Below are 21,437 nucleotides of genomic sequence, written 5' to 3'. Positions count from 1 at the left end.
ATCATGAGGCTTTGCTATCTAGACCATTTTTTCTTGATATATTTTTTTTTTCCTAAATCAAGACCCTATTACCTTTTACTATGACAGGTGTGGATTAAATACCCGAAACACTCAGGGCATCTGTGGTTTTGTTTTCCCAAATTCAGTGAGGACAAACTCAAGCCCCCTATACCAAGACAGGCAGGATGCTCAAAGTCAATGAAATAGACCCTTACCATGCTCGTCATCTTCATCCAGGAGCAGAGGAGATCCTATACAGTCCTAAAAACATCGCTTCTCCTCCAGGCTCCCTCACCTTGTCTAGCTGGGTCCCTAACATTACTCCTTAGGCCACACAGTGAGGCCGTCTGGCTCCACTGCTCCACACCAGGGTCAGGTGTCTTGCTTACTGGTCCCTGCCAGGGCCAAGAGGTTCCTCTGAAGGCAGATGCTTCTGCATGGGGTGGGGGTTTGCATGTTGGGCCAATCCTAACAGGTACCCACGCAGCCACCTCTTGGGAGTTCTCCCACTTCAGAGGGGCTGAAGCAACCCAGATGCAGGCTGGGGTCCCCACAGATTTGCCACTGTTGCCCCTCTTCTCAGAAGCCCAAATACAGCCACAGAATACTGCTGGGCCCTTCTGAGACACAAACACCACACAGTTTCATCTCTTTCCCTTCTCAAATAGTGCTGTTTAAGTTCTTCAATGGGCCATGACTGTGGAAACAGGACAGTCAGCTGAAACACAATGGCGGGTCACTGATCCACAGCTGGTAAGAGGACCAGCCACAAGGAACACAAAGGCCTGGCCATTCTCTGGAAGGGACAGAGCCACCAGACCTTTCCCGTGGGTGCATAGTTAGAGATGGGATGGGAACACAACATTATTTCTCAGCAGGTCATTTTCTACAGAAAATCCTTAACAAATAAGCCATCCACGGACAAGGTCCTGCTGGTCCCAGTCAGTGACATGCAGGTTTACCAAGTTTTCTGTGTTCAAACACTTCTAGGCTAGCAGACTAGCAAGTTGGGAGCATGGACTTATTTCAAGGGACCCGCAAATCGGTTAGCATTATAGATTCACATAATTCCTAAAATATCTCACATACATGTATGACCATTTTTCTCCTATGTGTAGGAGTTATTGTGGGGGACATGACAAAAATGTACCTAAAATACTAATTATCCATAGTAACTTCTTGCCATAGGTGCTTGCTTTATCCATGGACACTTAAAGTACAGCTGCTCTTCTATGGGTTGGACCCCATTTAATGTATTTTTTTTTATTTTTTATTTATTTTTTATTTATTTTTCTAAATTTTTTTTAACATTTATTTATTTTTGAGACAGAGAGAGACAGAGCATGAACGGGGGAGGGGCAGAGAGAGAGGGAGACACAGAATTGGAAGCAGGCTCCAGGCTCTGAGGCATCAGCCCAGAGCCCGATGCGGGGCTCGAACTCACGGACCGCGAGATCGTGACCTGAGCTGAAGTCGGACGCTTAACCGACTGAGCCACCCAGGCGCCCCTGTATTTTAAAGGTATTCTTACGAAAAGCTGGGATCACCCCTCCCAGTGCCTGCAAAGGCGCTACCCCCTATTAAAAGTTCTGTTCTAGGTGCTGCTGTTTTCTGAACATGTTGTTGTACCCTAACCAAGCAAGGAGTTTCCTGATGACAGGAATCCCACGCTACGGCCTGTCCTAGAGCACCATGACCCTGTACCTGACACGGTGTCTGCTTTGTGCCTCAATATCCACTCAGTCAACACTTGAGCATCTGACCAGGCAGCTCTCAGGACTTAGGCCTCCCAAAGTTTCCCTCCCTAGCTTGGCATTCATCCAGTCCTGGTCCTGTCTGGTCCTTGTCCCTGAGGCTGTAGATATCGGAAGAAACTCCCAAATCATGGTCCCGGCCACTGCACTATTCCAAAATGTCATGGAAGCATGCCGTACCGTGGATATACATCCTCCAGCAGACAAGCCGGGTGTAACTTCTATGATGTGGGTTTACGCAGGCTGGGCAAACCCCTCAGGGCACTTCTTCGGAATGTTACCAACCGGGAAGCTCTCGTCCACTTCCTGTTTCCAATGAGTCCAGCAGTTTCCTTACGGTCTGAAGAGTCCAAGACAGGCAGATGGTTTAGTAGAAAGAGCCCCGGATTAGAAGCAGCTGGGGTTTGCTTTGTTGCTCAGTTGCTATCTACTGTACGATCTGGTGGAAAAGACTCAACCACACTGGCCCTGAGTTTCCTCATCATCTACAAAAGGGGAAGGATAAATAGCCTGTCAATTTCTTTTGGCTTTTGTGAAAATTGAGTGAGCATGTTGACAAATGAACTTTACTTGAGGCGGATAGTCACTCCTATTTTTAGCACCCCTATCCTGATACGACTCCAGATTCTGGAAGTGCTGGTAGTACCAACCTCGGGCAGCAGTGGCCTGCAGCCAAACCTACTGTGGGAGATTGCGGACGCCCACGCAGGGCCAAAAACTACCAATGCTAACGTCAAGTCTGAAATCAGAACAATATTTGCCCTCGTCAATTGATTTAGAGACCAAATGGATATGTCACCCAGGTATATCACCTGCACAGTGACATGTGTTACGTTGTACACACCTTCATTCATCTCTGCTAGCGGTGTGGGACCACAGTTTGGAAAAGATTCAGCCAAACCATCCAGAATTCAAGGACTCCTCTTGAACTACATGGCTAAAGGCCTGGCCTCTGCACACATTTCTTCCTTTCACTTTAGGGCTGCTACTGCTCCAGCCCTCACATACCACTGGCAGCTCACAGCCTACATAAGAAGGCGGCTCAGGCAGTACGGTCCTGGCTTGTCTCCAGTCCTTTGACATGCTCCAAGGGTGCCTGTCCTCCCACACAGGCCCTCTTCTTCAGAAGTTAAATGGACCAAGAGTGAGGGAGTTTAGTATCAATAATTCCTGCCCTGCAATGGGAAAGTCTTGAAAGATCTGCTCTATCAGAAGGTTGCTCCTCCCCAAGGCCAACCTTCCTGAAGAAGAGTGTTTTTCTTGGCAGCCACACATCTTTATGGTGGCAATAAAACTCCGTTGCCATAGAGACAAACCGAGGTAGTCAGGGCCTCCCAGACACGGTTGGCGACTTTCCCAGCCGGACATCTCTGAAGATTCAGAAAAATCGGACAAATGGTTCTACCCCATCTTGTCATCATGCAGATCCTGGAGCCCAAACAGGCTTTGTATGCTGGTGCGTGGTTGATGATCTTGCCTGCCCAGATCTAGCCCTCACGTGGCCCTCCCTGCTGTCACCACTCCAGCCCTATTTATCTCACCTAGGCATGTTTGGAAATCAGGACCTTCTTCTCCTCAAATCCTGGCCACACTCTCCCCTTCGTTCTGTTCATATAATCTTGAACATGGTAGAGTCAGGCCTTCCAATGAGGGATCCCTCAACCTCCTTCCTCTGGCCCTGCATCATCTGCTTTGCTCTTCTCTCACAACCTGGAAACGAAAGGCTTTTTCTTCCCCACCCTTTGGTCTCTGTCCCCAGTGTCATGTCCTCGTCAGCAATTCTCCCCTCTTGATTCCCTTTACACGACATTGGTGACAGGGGCCTCCCAGGACTCTGCCTCCAGGGACCATGGAGGTGGACAGCTGGGAGCAATGCCCCGAGACACCATGTAACAGCTGAGGGAGCACAGACACGTCACACGACCTGAGCCTCAGTTTCCCTATCTGTAAGACACAGAGAATGGTATGATGATTTAAAGGCGGGGTGCACGTGGTAGGGGCTCAGTAACTGCTGACTGCACAGCTGCTGGTGTTGCGGGAGCTCCTTCCTGGCATTTTCCCATTCATCTCCACCCTCTTCCTTTCTGCGGCTCACCTCAGCTGTCACTTCGCTGTCACACCCCTGACTATTGCTCCCACCCTGATATTCCAGCTGCAGTACCTCGCACAGGAACCCAGCCAAACTCAGCATGTTCTCACTCAAGCCTGCCCTCCTGCCAGTCTCCAAAACTGCAGCAGGGACAAGAAGCGTATACGGGTCACCTGCTCCACGCCAAGCGCGGCCTCAACATACTTCACGTGCCGCTTAATTCCCCGTGTGGGAGGCTTCCTCCCTGACAGTCACCCAAATGTCAAGTCCTGGGTCATTTTGGACCCTTCCCTCTCTCCTGCTTGGCCCACTGATTCTCCATCACAGATGCCTCCCATGGACCACTCCCCTCCGTCCCCAAAGCCCTGGGCCCCCTGTTCCCTGGTCTAAGGCTACAGCCCCAAAACAATCCATTCACCTCTCCTTCTTCTGAAGGCCGGATCCACCTTCCTACCACACAGCTCTGCGTGGTCATTCTGGTGTCCAATATGCCTCACTGCCTGCTGAAGGGCACCTTAGCCCACCCTCGGCTAAGAAATCCAAACTGTTCAGGGGCACCTGGGTGGCTCAGTTGGTTAAGTGTCCAAATTCAGCTCAGGTCATGATCTCACAGTTCGTGAGTTCGAGCCCTACATCAGGCTCTGTGCTGACGGCTCAGAACCTGGAGCCCGCTTCGGATTCTGTGTCTCCCTCTCTCTCTGGCCCTCCCCCACTCACACCCTGTCTCTCTCAAAAATAAACATTAAAAAATTAAAAAAAAAAAAAAAAGGAAATCCAAGATGTTCACAACTCACCCTGCACCTTCCCCTCCCTGCCCTAACCAAGAATGGTTCACTCGTTCTGTCACATGCCTGCTTTTTCCCGCCTCTGACCCTGTCCCTACAGGTTTCCTCTGTTTGAAACCCCTCTCCAACACCACATTTTCCTCTCCAAAGCCTAGCCAATATTCAAACACCTCATCAATGGCCACTTGCTCTCTGGAGTCTTCCTGACCTGCAGAGCCAGACTCCGAGGTGCCAGAGCCTTCCATAGGCCCTTCTCATTTTGCTACACCCCACCAGACTGTGTGCTCCCTGGAGGCAGGGGCTGTGCATCTGATACCTCTGATTTATCTACTCTGTGTGGCTCACAGCAAGAGCTCAGGAAAGGCTTGTGAATGAAAGAACCAGAGACTGTGTTCCAACAGGTAGAACACTCAGCTCTCTGCCTTCAACCGGGCCTGGCGAAATTAGAGGCTGGTCAGCACAGAGTTAATGCTGAGCCCTCCTCCTGCAGGCCCCAAACTCTGCCCTCCTGGGGGGTTGAGGTCTTTGTGATACGCACATTAATCAGACTCTGAGTTAAAACACAGACCTGAAAGCTCGAAGATGGAGAAGTGAGTGTGAATGGCCATAGACCTCCAGGATATGACTTGGCCCAGGCGGCAGAGGGATTGCTGGCCTCTGGGACCACAGCCCTGAATTCCAGTTTAGGCCCAATAGGGCACCCAGGGAGGCTCATGCCCACACACAGGGTAAGGATGACTTAAAAGGGAGGGTTTCTTCACAGGTGCCTTACAGTCCAGGCCACATCCAGCTGAACTCAGGCCAGCCTTTCCTTGCCGGCCAAGCGGCAGGGGCACCAACAGAAAACCTCTGCTAAGTTACAAGAGTTTTCGTGCCGGGTAACTGCTGTTTAGTATGCAGCGGCAGTCAGAGCCAGACAGAACTTCCCTCTCAACTTCGGCCACTGCTGATGTAATTTGGTAAAACGCTTCTGTACAACAATTTCACAGTATGTGCCAAGAATCTTAAAAATGACCAGAACTTTTGACTCATTCATGAATCAAAGAGCCCACACATTTAGGGAAACAACGCTAACTGAAAGCAACTCCTTATGGACACGTTGCCTGAGCACATTACTATTTTCAAAAGAGAACAAACGGTCAAAAACCTAAACGTCCATCACGGGAAACGTGGTTACAGAAGTTTAATAGTACAGCTAACACTTATTTCATGTTTTCAACGAGCTAGGCATTGTGCTAAAATAGTCATGTGTGATACATCATTCCGTTCTACCCCAGTTATGAAGTAGCTAGTATGGTTATGCCTGCTTTGCCGATGAGGAAACTGAGGCTGGGTGACGTTAGGGGAGCTACCCAGAGGTCCTGGGTTCTCACGGAGGTAGGATTAGAAGCAGGCAGTCTAACTCCAGAAACTGCATTTTTGCCACACTGTATCATCCCCCTCCGATACATGTGTGTCTGTGGGCCTTGTGTGCACAGAGATGCACATTGATTTTAAATATTAGTCATCTATTTTAAGTAATTTTATATGCTATTTTCATAACATGGAAAATATTTGTTATAATATTGACTTAAAACAGAATATGAAACTGTCTATATAAGGACAACCTCTTAAAATATTTTAATTAAAATACTTTATATTTAAATATTTAATTAAAATACATACTTTATTTAGAAAAAGAAACACATTACTGTAGTAACAGTGATTATATTTGGACATTCTCCCTCTACATTTAATGTTCTGTCTTATTTACATTTTTTTTTAAAGTTTATTCATTTATTTTGAAAGAGAAACTACAAGTCAGGGAGAGCCAGAGAGGGGAGGGGAGAGAGGGAAGAGGGAGGGAGAGGGAGAGGGGGAGAAGGGGAGGGAGGGAGGGAGGGAGAGAGAGAGAGAGAGAGAGAGATTGAGAGAGAATCCCAAGCAGGCTCTGCACTGTCAGCACAGAGCCTGATGCGGGGCTCGAACCCACAAACTGGGAGATCAGGACCTGAGCCCAAGACAAGAGACAGACACTTAACTGACTGAGCCACCCAGGAGCTTCATGTCTTTTGTACCTTTTCAACCACGGGTCACCACTGGTAGATAATCAGGATGAGCTCCCTGGTGCTATATTTGCAAGCCTTCAGCTGAGCTGAACTCTGACCTTGACGTGGCCTCCATTCTACCTGTCACATGTCCCAAAGCAAAGATGCCAGAGACCCCCGGCACCCAGCTTCAGTATATGGGCACAGTCTCTCATGGCCCATCATCTCTACCCAGGAAGTGGTTTGGACAATTCTGGGGTAAAGCCACAAACCGTGGACAATCCCACAAGCCCTGCCCAAGGCTGCCTGCAAACGCCCAGCTCAGCACAGTCACCACACGGAGCAGGCCTGACCCAGAACCAAGACCACAAGCCGGTAAGTCAGGACCAGCCACACCCTGATCCAGTCCACACAGTGCTTTGGGCTTCACGGCATTGTGTTTGTGTCTGGTTTTGTTCTTAATTAGTTTGTCTGACAATTTCCAATCCAGGCCATGCGGCAACTGGGACCTGGGATGGGGTTATAGCTGACCCCTCAGACAGGATGTGAGCCACCCTTGCCACAGTCCCCACCACTCCCTGCTGCCTTCCCTGGCACCAAAGCTGACTCGTGCTTGAGCTGCTGCTTTTGCAACGGCAGAGTGATAGCGAAAGTGAAACGTGTTCTGTGTCCACGTTTCAGTCAAAAGAGGAAAAATGAGATGTGGGTTAGGAGGGCTGTAGGTGTCAAGTAAAACGGAAGTGGGTACATTTTCCAGGCACCTCTGCTCACTTATGGTACCTCCCAGGTCTCAGTGAGTCTTTGAGCCTTCCATCTCTGGCCTAGAGGGTTTCTGAGGGACGAGGAAAAGAAAGCCGCGTCCTTCCGCTTTCCTGGAGAGGCTCCTGGCGCAAAGTATGGCCTGGTGGCCCAGTGCCAGCCTCTCCTGCTCCATACCCCACAGCATGATAGCTACCAAAAACCTCCCCCCAGCCCCCACCCCCGCTCTCCCGCCCCAGGCAGCTGGACTGGGGGTGAACAACAGACCAGGCAGACACAGAATTCACACCCATCCCTTGGATTCCAGGAGCGGGGCCTATTACTTTAAACAATGTCCTTTTGGAGACATGCTCCCAGCCCACTTTCTCCCTCAAGACCGATGCTAGATTTGTGGTAACTCTGTGCCAAGGCCCGAGGAGTGTTATCAAAGCTGCTTCTACATCCGGGCAGACAAAGAAACAGCACCAGTGGGCCCTGAGTCACTCCACTTCCCCCCGGGGGAAGAACCTCAGGACATGCCTCAGGCTCCCCTTTGTAAAGGTCTAGGAACGGGGTTGCTAGGAAGATGAGACTCACACTGAGCTCTTCACATGGTGCCTGGCACAGGATACAGGTTCAGTAAATACTAGCTACTCAGCCCCCACTGCTGTGATCTGGCTGAGCCCAGACGAGAAGCTTGGGGAGCACAGCTCAGGCGGATGCTGCAGTCCTAGTTTCTACCCTCCCTGCACTTGCTCAGGTAAACCGCCTTTGTCCTCACACCTGCCAGCTAAGCCCCGGGGGGCCCAGGTGCTAAGACTTAGAACTGCAGAGCTGAGAAATGTTTGCCTACAGGAAATTCCCCTGTCCTCTTATTAAGAGCCTCCCCTGAGTCCACAAAAGGCCAGTTTCGTGGCACATTGAAAAGGACAGAATAAACACATGTTCATTTTCTGTTGCTGCCTCGAGGGATTGGCTAAAGAGAGGGCTATAGCCTGGGAGGGCTATAGCCTGGGAGGGCTATACGTCAGGCTCTCTTGGTTGCTGGTGAGCAAGCACAGGTGACCCTCAGTGCTGTGCTGGCCCAGATCAAGTGCGTACCTAGTGTGCTGGGTAAATGAACAGGGCTAACAGCTATACAGACCTTACAGTGTCAAGCTGGGGTGTGAGTTGAATGGCACACACACAGTCAGGCATCCAGTGAGCTGTTGCAGCTGCCCAGCTCCCTAAAACTGGCTGGTTGCACCCAGCTTTGGGACCCTTCTTGGGTCTGGCCCTTCCTGGACTGTCTCCCATCCTTCCTCCAAGCTCCAGAGGCTTTTAGCCTGGCCTCAAGATCCCCTGCGGTTCAGGCCTTGGCCTGCCAGGTTATAGCCACCATTCTAGCACCCTCTGTGGGGAAGGTTGGGGGTGGGAGAGGGCAGGACAGAGGATGGAATCACTTAATTTGCCTCCAAATGTCCCAAGCTTTCCTAAGGAAGGCATTTCTTGAGAAACACCTCCCCCCGTGTCCAGCCTGGCTGTGCCTCGTCTCCCCCAGTAGGCACACGCATGCCTAGCCCTTTTTCCTCCCTTTCCGGGGTCAAAGTGCCCAGGTTGTGAAGGACACAAGTCTGCCCCCCGGAGCAGAAGACTCATCAATGGTAAATCTTCCAACATCCGGACCCAAAGAGTTTTAAGACTTAAGGAGAGAGTTCCTCTCTGCCTGAGACGGACATAAAGCTTTCCTGAAATAGGACAGAGAAAACACCAGGCTGGGGGCCAGGACTCCTTGTTCTCAGTCTGTTCATGATGTTCATTCCTCTACATCTTTGCTTTTGCCTCTGGGACAGGACCAGATCAGCAAGCTTCAGACATTTCTGTGAGGTGCAACCCTTCGACTCAACTAAATTATACCAAGACATGACTCAGTATGTCAAACAGGTGGAGGTGGGATCCCCTTGCCCCGCAGGTCTCTTAGCGGTCCCAACAGGGGTGTGCTGTAACCCTCTGGATGAGCCAACCTGTTTGTTGCCCTGTGTTACCCACATGATGACAGTGACCGTGGGCCTGGGGTGTACTGAGCATCCTTGAGGCATGACGCAACTGGCTAGGGCTGCTGGTCCCAGGCCCTCCACATGCCCCAGTGAGGATACCAGCATCGTGCTCACGGAATGTACAGCCTTGTCCCGAATACATCCTGGGCTGGACAAGATGTGCGGGCTGAATCAAGGCAGAAGAGCTGCTGGGCTGGCTGGAATGCTCCCCAATATATTACAGGGCTTTGACTGTGGAGCCCAGCTGAGCCCCAGCCTCTGAGGGCAGAGACGTCACATACAGGTCATTCAAAAGGCTGCCAGGGAGAAGACTCTTATCCATGAGAGCTGTCAGCCCAGACCAGACATCTGAGGTGTCAGGAAGCACCACAGATCCAGCCCTTCCATTATACAGAAAGGAGACGGTGGCCCAGGCAGGGGCGTATCTTAACCTGACGAGACAGAGTGCAGTCAGAGTCAAGAACCGTACATGAAGGGATTGAAACCTAAGGCTCCCAGCTTGTCCTTCCGTGCAAGCTGGCACTTTCTACTCTGCACACCAAGTGCCTTCCCATTCTTTCCATCCTCCTTTATCAAAACCACTCCCAGGAAAAGACACAGAAACTCCTTTCTCAGCAGAGAGGAAGTAACAGACTCGGCATGTGGTACAGGGTTGCTGTGTAGCACACCAAGAAATGAAGCTCTAACTACAAAGTCAAGGATGGGGAGAGGAGTGACCCCTCACCCCCTACAGCTGGTGGTCTAGGTATGAGACGTCCTGGCTGCACACCCTGGTGTTGTGGACAAGTGTGTGGGTTTGAGATCCGTCTGTGAGTTCCTCAGGTCCCCATGCCTGATTTAATGCTCTGGGATGCTCTCTGAAAATTCTTCATAATTTTTCGATAAGGAATCCCACATTTTCCTCCCACACTGGACACTGCAAATTATGTAGCTGCTCCTCACCCACCGGTCATTAGCTGTGTGGCCTTGTATAGGTGTCTCAACCTCTGAGAGACTTGGTTTTCTCCTCTGCAAAATGGATGCAGTAATAGCACCTGCCTTACACAATTGTTATGAAGACCAATTAAGTGAACATACACAGGGCTCTAGGTAGGCGCCTGGCACAGAACAATTGATTAATCATCTAATTAATGATAGATACTACAGATAAGAAGAATAATTATAGACTATCACATGACAATGCAGACGCTCTGCTCAATGAAAAGGATATTAACAACTGCATCCTAGACCGGCGAACCAGCCAAGGGTCGCAGGTACCCAGGCATCAGGACCCCTCCCCTACTCTTACCTTCCTGAAATGGCTGTGTTTGCATCTGCAGCCGGATCTTGATGAGGTCTACGGGCGTGCCCAGCCCCACAGAGACCACGCCAGCCACCATGCTGGCCAGGAGAAGGTCAGACAGGGTGCTGGACGGGCTGGCCCCGGGCTCCCTGCAGTGGTGCTGGCTGAGGAACCTCTGCGTGTTACTGAAGACCCCAAACACCGCAGAGTTGTAGACCGCGATGCTGGCAAGGGGAAAGGACATGCCCTTGAAGAAGCCGAAGACCTGTGGGAAAACGAGGGCGGTGGAGCATGAGGGCCCGGGGACATCTGCAGGCCAAGGCACCGAGCTCCCCAGGCTGCCCTCCGCACAGTCCCTGCCCGCCTGGGAGCCCGCAGGCTGGTGAGGTGACACTACAGGAAAAATAAATCATTATGACAGTGACAAGAATACAAGAGGATGCTGAGTGATAGGAGAGCCATGGCAGGTGAGGGGGTGCTCTCCAGGGCATTCTTGCCCTGGGCAGAGAAATCAGCGCGTGTATGCAGTTTTGTTTCCCGAGTCTAGGTGTCCTGGGCCTGGAATCCGTATTTGCCACCAGGGTGGCCGTGTTCTTGGGCTGGACGGATATCAGGCTGCCAGGAGCCCTAGAGGGTAGCACAGACTTGCCAAGCACCATTCTCTGGAACATCTGCCAGGTGCCACGGGGACATGGGGACACCATAAGAAATCCTCGCTGCCCTCACTGAGCCTACGCTCTGGGTGCAGGAAAGGGGAGGGGGACAGGGCCAGACAAACTGACAGGTGACTAAAATTCAATGTGTCAAGTCTATGGGGAGGGTCTAAGGGGAGCAGAGTCCTCAGAAGGCTTCTGCACATACGCGGAAACCACAGGAGAGGGGGCTGCAGGCTGAGGAGAGGGTCCTTTCCACACTGCACTCTTTTTAAAAAAAATTTTTAATGTTTATTTATTTTTGAGAGAGGGAGAGAGTGACGGAGGGAGAGAGGGAGGGAGGGACAGAGAACGAGCTGGGGAGGGGCAGAGAGGGAGGGAGACACAGAACTTGAGCTGTCAGCCCAGAGCCCAGTGCAGAGCTTGAACCCACAAACTGTGAGGTCATGACCTGAGCCTAAGTCGGACGCCTAACCGACTGAGCCACCCAGGCTCCCCTCCACCCTGCACTCTTGAGGAACATCACAGACACTCCTCCGAAACCTGGAAAATTCCAGAGGCCCTTGGAGGAGTTAGGCCAGCACATACTTTTAGCTCTGTGCCAAAAGCGAAAAAGCACCAGGAAGCTGTTGTACAAACTCCAGGACCGACACAAACCTGCTAATCCTGACCTAGGTGTTTGCGCCCTATCTGTCAGAGGCAGGACGCCTCCCACTCACACGTTCACACACAGCCTGCCTCAGGTCCTCCCTCCAAAACAAGCTCCTCCAGATAATGTGGGACATCACTTAGCCCCAAAGTGCTGTGTCTCCAAGGAACGCCCACAGTTCCCACAAAACCCCCGGCGCTGGGACATTGGCTGGCAGGCAATGGGGACCATGTGTGCCAAAAAGGAGAATTGATGGCCACCTTTCAGGGGAGTGACGAATTGCACATCGCTGGGAACAGCTAGAGTGAGGTTTGTAGTCCGTTGTCAAGCAGCCTATCAAGAGAGTTAGAACACCCAAACGAAAAACACACCTCTGAGGAAAATCTCCGAGCGTGGATGGGAGGCTCCCGAGCCCCAGGGCACCTCCTATGATGGAGGCCGTGGAAAAGGTGGTGGTCAGCAATGGGGCCAGGTTTCCAGGGACTCAAGGGAAAGCCCAGGGCTGCCATGGGACTTGTAACTGAACGCTTCTTTAAATTGTAATTTCAGGGGCGCCTGGGTGGCTCAGTGGGTTAAGCGTCTGACTTCGGCTCAGGTCATGAACTCACAGTTCGTGAGTTCGAGCCCCGCGTCGGGCTCTGTGCTGACAGCTCAGAGCCTGGAGCCTGTTTCAGATTCTGTGTCTCCCTCTCTCTGACCCTCCCCCGTTCATGCTCTGTCTCTCTCTGTCTCAAAAATAAATAAATGTTAAAATAAATAAATAAATAAATAGTCATTTCATCACAAATCAGAAAATGTATTTTAAACTTCCCAAAGAGGGGCCTGAGAAAGTCTTCGGAAAGCACACGCTAATTCTCAAGAAGGGTACCTGATACCCTCTATAAAATATTATTCAAAACTGGGGCACCTGGGTGGCTCAGTCAGTTAGGTGTGCGACTTTGGATTTCAGCTCACGTCATGATCTCAGGGTTTGTGAGTTCGAGCCCTGAGTCAGGCTCTGCGCTGACAGGGTGGGACCTGCTTGGGATTCTCTCTCTCTCTCTCTGTCTCTCTCTGGCCCTCCCCCGCTCATATGCATGCGTGTCCTCTCTCAATCTCAAAAATAAACAAACTTAAAAAAATATTATTCAGTTTTCCCCTTGGAAAAGGAAAATCTTGGGCCTCCTGGTCTCAAGAAACCTGAGGTACAAGTCAGCGCTGGACATCTGGAATCAGAAGGGCCTGGCTCCCGCCACAGAAAGGGAAGCCAGTGAGCTTGTGGTTTAGTGACCTCTCGTTTGGCTTTGAAAATGGACGGGTCACCCTGTTTTCACAGGACTTCTCCTTCCTGTGACTCCAAATTCCTTAGAATTTCTCCAGAGAGGTTACACAAAATCAGGTCTCTCTCCAGTAACACTGCACAAGGTGGCAGGGTTAAGTTTAGGTGACGCACGACACTTGAGGTGTGGTGGTGTGAGATGAGGAGGGAGGAGGCAACGCTGAGCCAAAAGCAATGATCAGGCCTCCCGCCCGATGGGCTGGCATCAGGACCGTGGCCACAGTGCCCGGGCCTGGGCAGGCTTCGAGCGGTTCGTTCGTGGGAGTCCCTGGCGGGTGCGGCTCCAGGCCCTGCCCCGGGGTGGGGGGCACTTACACTCTCCCTCCTGTACACTGTGCGGATACAGCTGATGGTGTCCCCGTAGTTGACGCCAGCCTGCAGGCGAGTCTGCGGAGAAATGCAGTGACGTGAGGGCCCAGGCCGGGATCATTCACATCCCCGCTGCCCCAGAGACGCTGACCTTGTGGCGCCGGGGCCCGGAGAGGGGAAGGCCCTGCCCCAAGTGACCTGGCCAGTGAGGAAGGCTGGGTTTCTGTCCCCACCAGGCCTGTGCTCTGTCCTCTACCTGCACCGCCTCCCTCAATGTCCCATTCAGACCTTGCTGAACATAGCAGAAGTCTTCCTGGTCTTAGAGAAGAACAAAGGCCCGTTTGTTGTTCCAAAGTGATGCCTGAATGATCACCATGTGATCCCTGTCTCTTGACTACAAAAACTACTCCGTGGCCCTGCTCCGTCTGCTGTCCACACTCTGCCATCCTCAGTATTAGCAGAGCGACTTGTCCTTCTCACCCCCCGGAACCCGCATCTCCCCGCTGGAGGATGGGCTGGTCTCCCCACTGGTCTCCCCGCTGGAGGATGGGCTGGTCTTCCCTCTCACCCCTTCGCCTGCATCTGCACAGCAGTCACGCTGTTCTCTTCCAAACACCGTGAATCGCACCACTGCCATTCAAAGTTCACTGGTGTCTTCCCAGCAAACCTAGAGTAAACCCCACCCTCTCTGCCAGTGTCCAGGAGGCCTGGGACTGCCTGCCTCTCACCCCTGCATGTCATTTTCTCCATGCCCCTGCCGTCTGTGCCCACCACGTGGCACGTCCCCAAGTCCTTAGAATGTCACTTTCCCCCTTCCCCTCCCTGCCTGAAATTTCTATCAGCCCTTCCTTCCCCCCAGAAGGCTCTTCCTCCAGCTCCTGCTCATCTTTTCGGTCTGAACTTAAATGTTGCAATGGTGTCCTTTCTCTGTTTAATTATGGCTTATTTGGGCTCCCTCTCTATGGCAGGGTCGTCTCGTATTTCCCTCCTGTCCCCAAGCTGAGCATGGCCCTAGCATGTGTCCCCTTTGCACTGGATGAAGGAGGGGCTGGAGGGGAAGATGTGGTGTCCTATGATGGAGGCTGGCTCTGGTGATCAGGGGCATGAGTTGACAGCCACAGAGGGTCTGAGGAAGCCCACAAAAGGGCCAGGGCACCCCCCTTGAAACTGGTAAGAAGGAGCCCTGAGAACCACAGAAGGAATGATCTGGACCCTGCCCCCTAGAATCCACAGGGTCCAGGGACCACTAAGACCCACAGGGCAGACTAATAGTCTACACTAACAGCCTGAGCTCAGTCTGTAGACAAGTAGCAGAAACTTAGGCAGAACACACATCATAAAAGTGACGGCCTCTGAGGGGAAAATCATGGGTGATGTTTTTCTGCACTGAACTGCATTTCATTTTCCAACTTTCCTACGATAGACGGGAGTTACTTTCATTATTTTTAGCTTACATAATTTAAAAATGATTTTCAGTACACAGCTCATGTGGGAATACATTTTCTTAATAAAAAAATTCCAACATTCTCCCTCCGCACCCCCTCTCTGAGCTAATAACCATGGCTAACAGCACGGCTAAGAGCTCGACATTCATCACAACAGTGTTAGAAACCCAGCTGGCCACAGGCAATCTGTAGCGCTCTTACAGGTACGATACGTAAATGGTACCCTATGTTTCATAAAGATTGCTTTCATAATCAGAGAAATCTATTGATTGACTCACTCAACCAGTACTATTGAACGCCTGTTTTATAACAGTCACTGATTTACTCTCAGGAAATTCAGCGGTAGAGAAAACAAACTTACTGGCCTCCTGGAACTTATACCCAAGTGGGGATGGAAAAAAACAGCCAATAAAAAGTAATTCCCAATCAAATATATATGCCAGATGATGACAGGTGCCATGGAGAAAAAGAGACCCAGGGTCAAGAGTGTGGGCTGGTTGAAGGAAATGCAATATTAAGTCAGGTGGAGGTGAAGACACCCCGGAAGGTGTAGCAAGATGAGAACAGGGCATTCATGGTCTTCCCATTAAGCAGACCCACAGAGGTCTACCTGGGGGTGGGGTATCCCCAACCAGGATGAGAACGTAGGCAAGGGGAGGTGGGCACGGGCCTCTTTCTCGTCCCCATTTAAGACTGGCATAAAGAGGCCGAATGCCCTCTCCCACTGGCCCCAGCGTTGATAGGGATGCCTCTGGGTACCGAATCCACAAAAAGGTTGAGTCCCCAAGAAGAATCAAGTTCCACTGAAAAACTCGCGGGCTTGAGTCACTCAAGCAAACCGTACATGAGGAAACTCAACTCAAGAGTCAAACCCAGATCACAGAATAGTTTCAAAACCATGGAGCGATGGTCTCCCCGCCACGCTGAGCGCCTGAGGAGGCCGCCCCTGTGGCCAGCAGCACAGTGCACCATCATAACAGGTGCCTGTATTCAGTGTAGGACAACTGCACTCCTGGGGAAACATGGGGCATCCTACAGAACTTCTCTCGCAGAACCCCACAAACACTAGGCAGCATGGATACTATCCCCTTTCACAGATGGACAAAGCTGTCTTCCTCTATTCGCTTCCTGTCGCCGCTGTAACGAATTATGACAAACGTAGCGGCTTGCAACAATGCCTACTTGCTCTTCCATAGTTCACTAGCTGGTCTAAAGGCAGCTGAGCCCTGATTAGCAAACCCTGGTAAGTCACACTGCATCAGGCATACACCCCAAACGCCCAGCTGTGCCGAGAGCCAGGTGAGAATCCGGATCCCAGCTCCACGGCCAGCAAGCAGCCACGGGCTGGCTCTCATATTTGGGTGAGGTAGCCAAGGGCAGGGGAAGGAGCCTGACCAGGTCCTTCTAGCTGGGCTCTTCCAAGGGCAAGCCCTGGGACCTCGGACAAGTCACAACGCACTGCCAAAATCCCAGCAGGGGTGTTCATCAGGATGCGAAAGTCTCACTCATTACTCTAGCCTCGGTGCCACAGCGACAATCTTCACGACAGCCCTGCCGGGAGATGCTCTTCGCCCATTTTTCAGATGAGAAAAGCAAGGCGTGGGGAGGGTAAGGGCTGCACCCTGGGCACGGGAGAATAGGTGGGGAGGCAGAGACTGTCCTCCAGGTGATTCAGACTCTGAGCCTCTTGCCTGGACCTTTCTCAGAAACTTCAGAGAAAACATCAGCCAGAAGAAAGGAAGGAAGGCTCCTTGTTCTGAGCAGTTACGAGGGCCCCGGGCCACATCCCCGGATGGGATGCAAGGCCAGCCATGCAAGCTGGCATCACCAGGCTGGTGTGCTGAGTGAAGAGGTTCTCAGGCTGGGCAGAGACTGGATTTGATGTATCAGGAAGGGAAAAAGTGGAAAGGAGGACAGCTCCACCTTTTCAGGTGGCCAGACTTGCCTGTATGGGGAGGGCATGCCTCCAAAAGCTCCATCAGCTCCTGGTCACGCTGAGGGTAAGGGAAGGACACTCTCCCCGGGAGACACAATGGTTGCCTGTGCCAGGAATGTAGCCGGAAGGCCTACAGGGGCAGGGATTGGACATGTATTGTCTCCTACTGATGCCTTGCTATCTCCATACTGCCTGAAAAAACAAGTGTCTAGTAGGTGTTTGATGTATGAGCAAAAGACAGGGCCATAGGGGGATACAAGGAGCTAGGAAATATCTTCAATTATTCAAGACAAATGGGCTGACGCCCTGTCAAGAAGAGAGCAGGCCGGGGCTCTGACCTAAGAGGGGCACACTGTCCCAAAAGGAGGAAGACGGGGAGAAAAGGGACTGTAGCAGCCGGCTGGGAAGGGCCTGAACAGCTCCTCTTTGTGCACGATCCAGCCAGAGCTTTAGACATGAATGCTCAAGTCAGGGGTGAGAAGGCACTATTCGTGACCATGCTCTTAGGGTAAGGCTCTGAGTCCTGGGGACAGGTGGCAAGGATGTGGGGGAGTCACCTCACTCTTCAATGCTTTAATCTGTTGTCTGACCTAAGGCAAGCCCCTTCCCCTTTCGGGCTAGTTTCTATATCTGTAGAACAAGGAGCATGGATGATCCCAATGTCAGATGGCCCCACTGACTCCTCACACTCCATGCACTACATCACCTTACGACAGTTGCCAACCCCAGCCCAAATCCACAGTCCTAACCTGATACTGAAGGCTTCCAAAGATTAAGCGCTGGCCCACCTTTCCTGGACTCTGATCCTATAGGTGCTTTCAGAAACCTGATGCATCAGCAACACTGGCCACGCTTTTCCCAAGCATGGCCCCCAGGCAGTGTCCCCATCTCCGCCTCTGCCCGCACTGATTTCCATGCCTAGAACATCTTTTCTAATCACCTAAAACCCAACCTTAAATTTTGGACTCCGAGGCCGCTTCACATATGAAGCCTTTCCCAGTTTCTTAGTTCCACAGAGACTAAGGGGATACTCACCATTGCCTTGGCCCCCTCCCCCACAGCCCATGAGAACCTCAAGGCAGAAATGGAACATTCACAAAAACAAAATCACTGCCAAGTAATGAGAGGAGAAGGATGATCCAAACCAGTCTTCCTGGCGCCCCACCACCCCCCCCCCCGGGCTGGCACACAGAATCTGCCCTGGGCTGGAGACTGTCTTGGGATCAGAAACAGCAGATGCATTCCTGGAGGCAGACTCACTCCAGGCCCCCTTCCAAGAGGTAATGGCAAACGTGGTTGAAGTACCTTGACCGTGTCCAGAGGGTGACCGACAATGACGCTGGCTGCACCTGTAGATCAAAGAAAAGGACCTGGTCACTCAGCCCCTGGGCTTCTCACATGCGCGGGCTGCCTCTTGGGATAAGACAGGGGCTCAGGCACTCACATTCACTCATTCACTCAATGCCCAGTTGCCTCCCCCACCCGGAATGTGCCGGGCACTGGCAAAGGCACTGAGGAAGGCAGAGAAAAGGAAGTGAAACCTGGGCTCTGCCTCGAGAAACGAGCACCCCAAAAAAGGACAGTGAGGGTGCTGGGAAAACTGGATACCTGCATGCCAAAAAATGAAGTTAGACCCCTACCTCATACCATACACAAAAAATGAACTCAAAACAGACCAAAGACCCAAATGGAAGTACTAAAACTATAAAAATCATTTACAAAATGCAGGAGGAAATCTTCACGACCTTAGATGGGCAACAGATTCTCAGGACACTAAAAACACAAATAACAAAAGAAAAAATGAGGTGGGTATCATAAGAATTAAAAACTTTTGTGCAGCAAAGGACACTATCAAGAAAGTGAAGACAACCTACGGACTGGGAAGAAATATCTGCAAATCATATATGTGATAAGGCTCTAGTATCCAGAATTTATAAAGAATACTTACAACTAAAAAAAAAAAGAAAAGAAAGGATTTTTTTTTTAAGGGCAAAGGATTTGAATAGGCATTTCTCCAAAGAAAATACACAATATACAAACGGCCAACACATAAATGAAAAGATGCCTAACATCACGAGTCATTAGGGAAACGCAAATCAACATCACAGTGAGAGGCAGTCCCCCTTGTCACCTACTAGGATGGTCCTAATTTTTTTCTTTTTTTAAGGAAAATAAGAAGGGTTGGCGAGGATATGGAGGACTGGAATTCTTGTACGTTGCTGGTGGAGATGCAAAATGGTGCAGACACTGTGGAAACAGCGTGTCATTTCCTCAAGAACTTAAAGAATTATCACATGGCCCAGCAATTCCACTCCTAGACAGATACCTAAAAGAACTACAACAGGCACTGAGACATGTCCATGAACATATGTGAGCAGAGCAGCACTATTCATGATGACCAAATGGTGGAAACAGCCCAAATGCCCATCAGGGGGTGAGTGGGCCAATAAAATGCGGTAAATACATAAAATGAATGTTGTTAGACATAAATAGGAATGTAGGGCCAATGCTTGCCATCACGTGGGTGAATGCTGAAGATGTGATGCTGAGTGCAGGAGGCCAGACACAGAAGGTCACTTATCATCTGACTCCGTTTACGTGAATTATCCCGAATAGGCAAATCCAGAGAGACAGAAAGCGGACAAGTGGTTGTCAGGGCCTGGAGAGAGGGGAAATAGGAATGACGTGTTGGGTCCAGAGACTTCCTTGGGTGTGAGGAACATCTGGAACTAGACCAGAGGGGGCTGTTGTACAACACTGTGACCATACGAAATGCCACTGAATCGGGCACCTTTAAATGGTTAATTCTACGTTATGTGAATGTCACCTCAAATAAAAAGGGGAGGGTGTGAGGAGAAAACCCAGAAACTTTTCGGTTACCTGAAAGGTTATTTCATCTTTTCGATACCTCGCTTTTAGCACGTGTAGGTGGGAGTAGCATCAGCACCTGCCTCACAGTTCCATTGTAAGAATGAAGAGAGGTAATGATTGTAAAGTACCAGCAGAGTCCTGGCTCTTATAGGCCGTTGAAAGAGAGATGTGGGGGCACCTGGGTGGCTCAATCGGTTAAACGTCTGATTTTGACCCAGGTCATGATCTCACAGTTCTTGAGTTTGAGCCCCGCGTTGGGCTCTGTGCTGACAGCTTGGAGCCTGGAGCCTGCTTCAGATCCTGTGTCTCCTTCTCTCTCTGCCCCTCCCCCCGCTCATGCTGTCTGTCTGTCTCTCTCTTTCTCAAAAATAAACATTAAAAAATTTTAAAAAAAGAGAGAGAGATGCTGCCACTATCCAGTTTTGTTTTGTTTTAAAGAAGGCCTCTCCTTTAAAGGATATTCTGGATTTCTCTTCTCACAGAAAAATGCCAATTGACACACATAATCACAAGGCTTGCAGTTTCAGAGGGAAGCAAGGCTGCTCCGAGGCCACACAGATGAAGACACCCTTATAGAAGCTGGTGACTGCGAGGTTGAAATGGGAACCAATCCTCTATGACAAATTCCCCGTCACCCAGATGAGGAAGTTTCTCTGCTAGCAGCCGTGATTTCATCAGGTAAAACAGTGCTGGAATACTAGATGGGTAGAGGGGCAGAGGAAGCAGCTAACACCAGAACAGGTGTATCCTTGGTCTAGAACCTCCAGATACCTCTCAGCCCCTCCTTCCCACAGAAGTGGGCAGAGGCAGAAAGGTGACAGCGGGAAGTTCACTCTACAGGAACCCCTCCCAGCAGGGGAAGAAAGGACCTCTGGTCCCAGGCTCCAGTTGTTTCCTCCCTAGTGAGTGCAGCCTTCACTACAGGTGTCTCTTGGCCCAGGGAAGCAGACCCAGAGCCCATCTTGGACCTGTGTCTCCCTGCTCATTCATTAGCCCACCCACCTGAAAGCAGGAAATGCAAGATAAGAAACAAGACAATCAGGCCAGTGGTTTCCAGACCCGAGGACCTCACAGACCAGTGAAACTTCAAACAAAATGTAAAGGATACGATGGTGAGATTTTATTATGCAAGTTCATTAAGAAAGAAAATAGGTACAGATGAGTACAGGGGTTAAGACGGCCTGGCATCAGACTCTCTGCTCATGCCAGACACATGGCCTTGGACAAGTCACTGGATGCCCCTTTGCTCCCATTTCCTCGTCTGTGAAATGAGGATCTGTACGATGAGGATGTAAAACCTCACTGGGATTATAAAGAAATATATAAATAGCCAGAAGACCGCACATTGTATGATTCAATTTATATAAAATGCCAAGAAAAGGCTAACTTATACAGCCAGAAAGGAATTCACAGTTGCCCAGAGGGAGGGGATGGAATTTAACTGTAAACGGGCATGAAGGATCTCACAGGGAAGAAAATGGGCTAAAACAAATTTATGGCAAATGGCTGCACCACTGGTAAAGTCGCTAAAAATTACTGAATTAC

At 50.7% G+C, this 21,437-nt stretch overlaps 1 protein-coding gene across 5 annotated transcripts in view; it reads right to left on the bottom strand.

Moving 5' to 3' along the window:
- The window catches only part of SLC25A48 (solute carrier family 25 member 48), a 43,170-nt gene that overhangs the window by 18,715 nt on the left and 3,018 nt on the right, over positions 1-21,437 (bottom strand). For 4 of the 5 annotated variants that reach the window (XR_003969486.1, XR_003969484.1, XM_030318580.1 and 1 more), the window contains exons 2-4: positions 18,327-18,370; positions 13,647-13,718; positions 10,718-10,976 (exon numbers count right to left, since the gene is read on the bottom strand). Coding sequence is in view for 3 of the 5 variants with exons in the window: in XM_030318580.1 (XP_030174440.1) it covers positions 10,718-10,976; positions 13,647-13,718; positions 18,327-18,370 (375 nt within the window). In the remaining 2 variants the exon portion in view is untranslated. Of the gene's footprint in view, positions 1-10,717; positions 10,977-13,646; positions 13,719-13,928; positions 14,143-18,326; positions 18,371-21,437 lie in introns of those variants that run through there. The other variant, XM_030318594.1, reaches the window with a different exon arrangement.

The sequence above is a fragment of the Lynx canadensis genome, chromosome A1, assembly GCF_007474595.2.
Source record: "Lynx canadensis isolate LIC74 chromosome A1, mLynCan4.pri.v2, whole genome shotgun sequence".
NCBI lineage: Eukaryota > Metazoa > Chordata > Mammalia > Carnivora > Felidae > Lynx > Lynx canadensis.
This window is presented reverse-complemented; position numbering and strand designations above follow the sequence as displayed.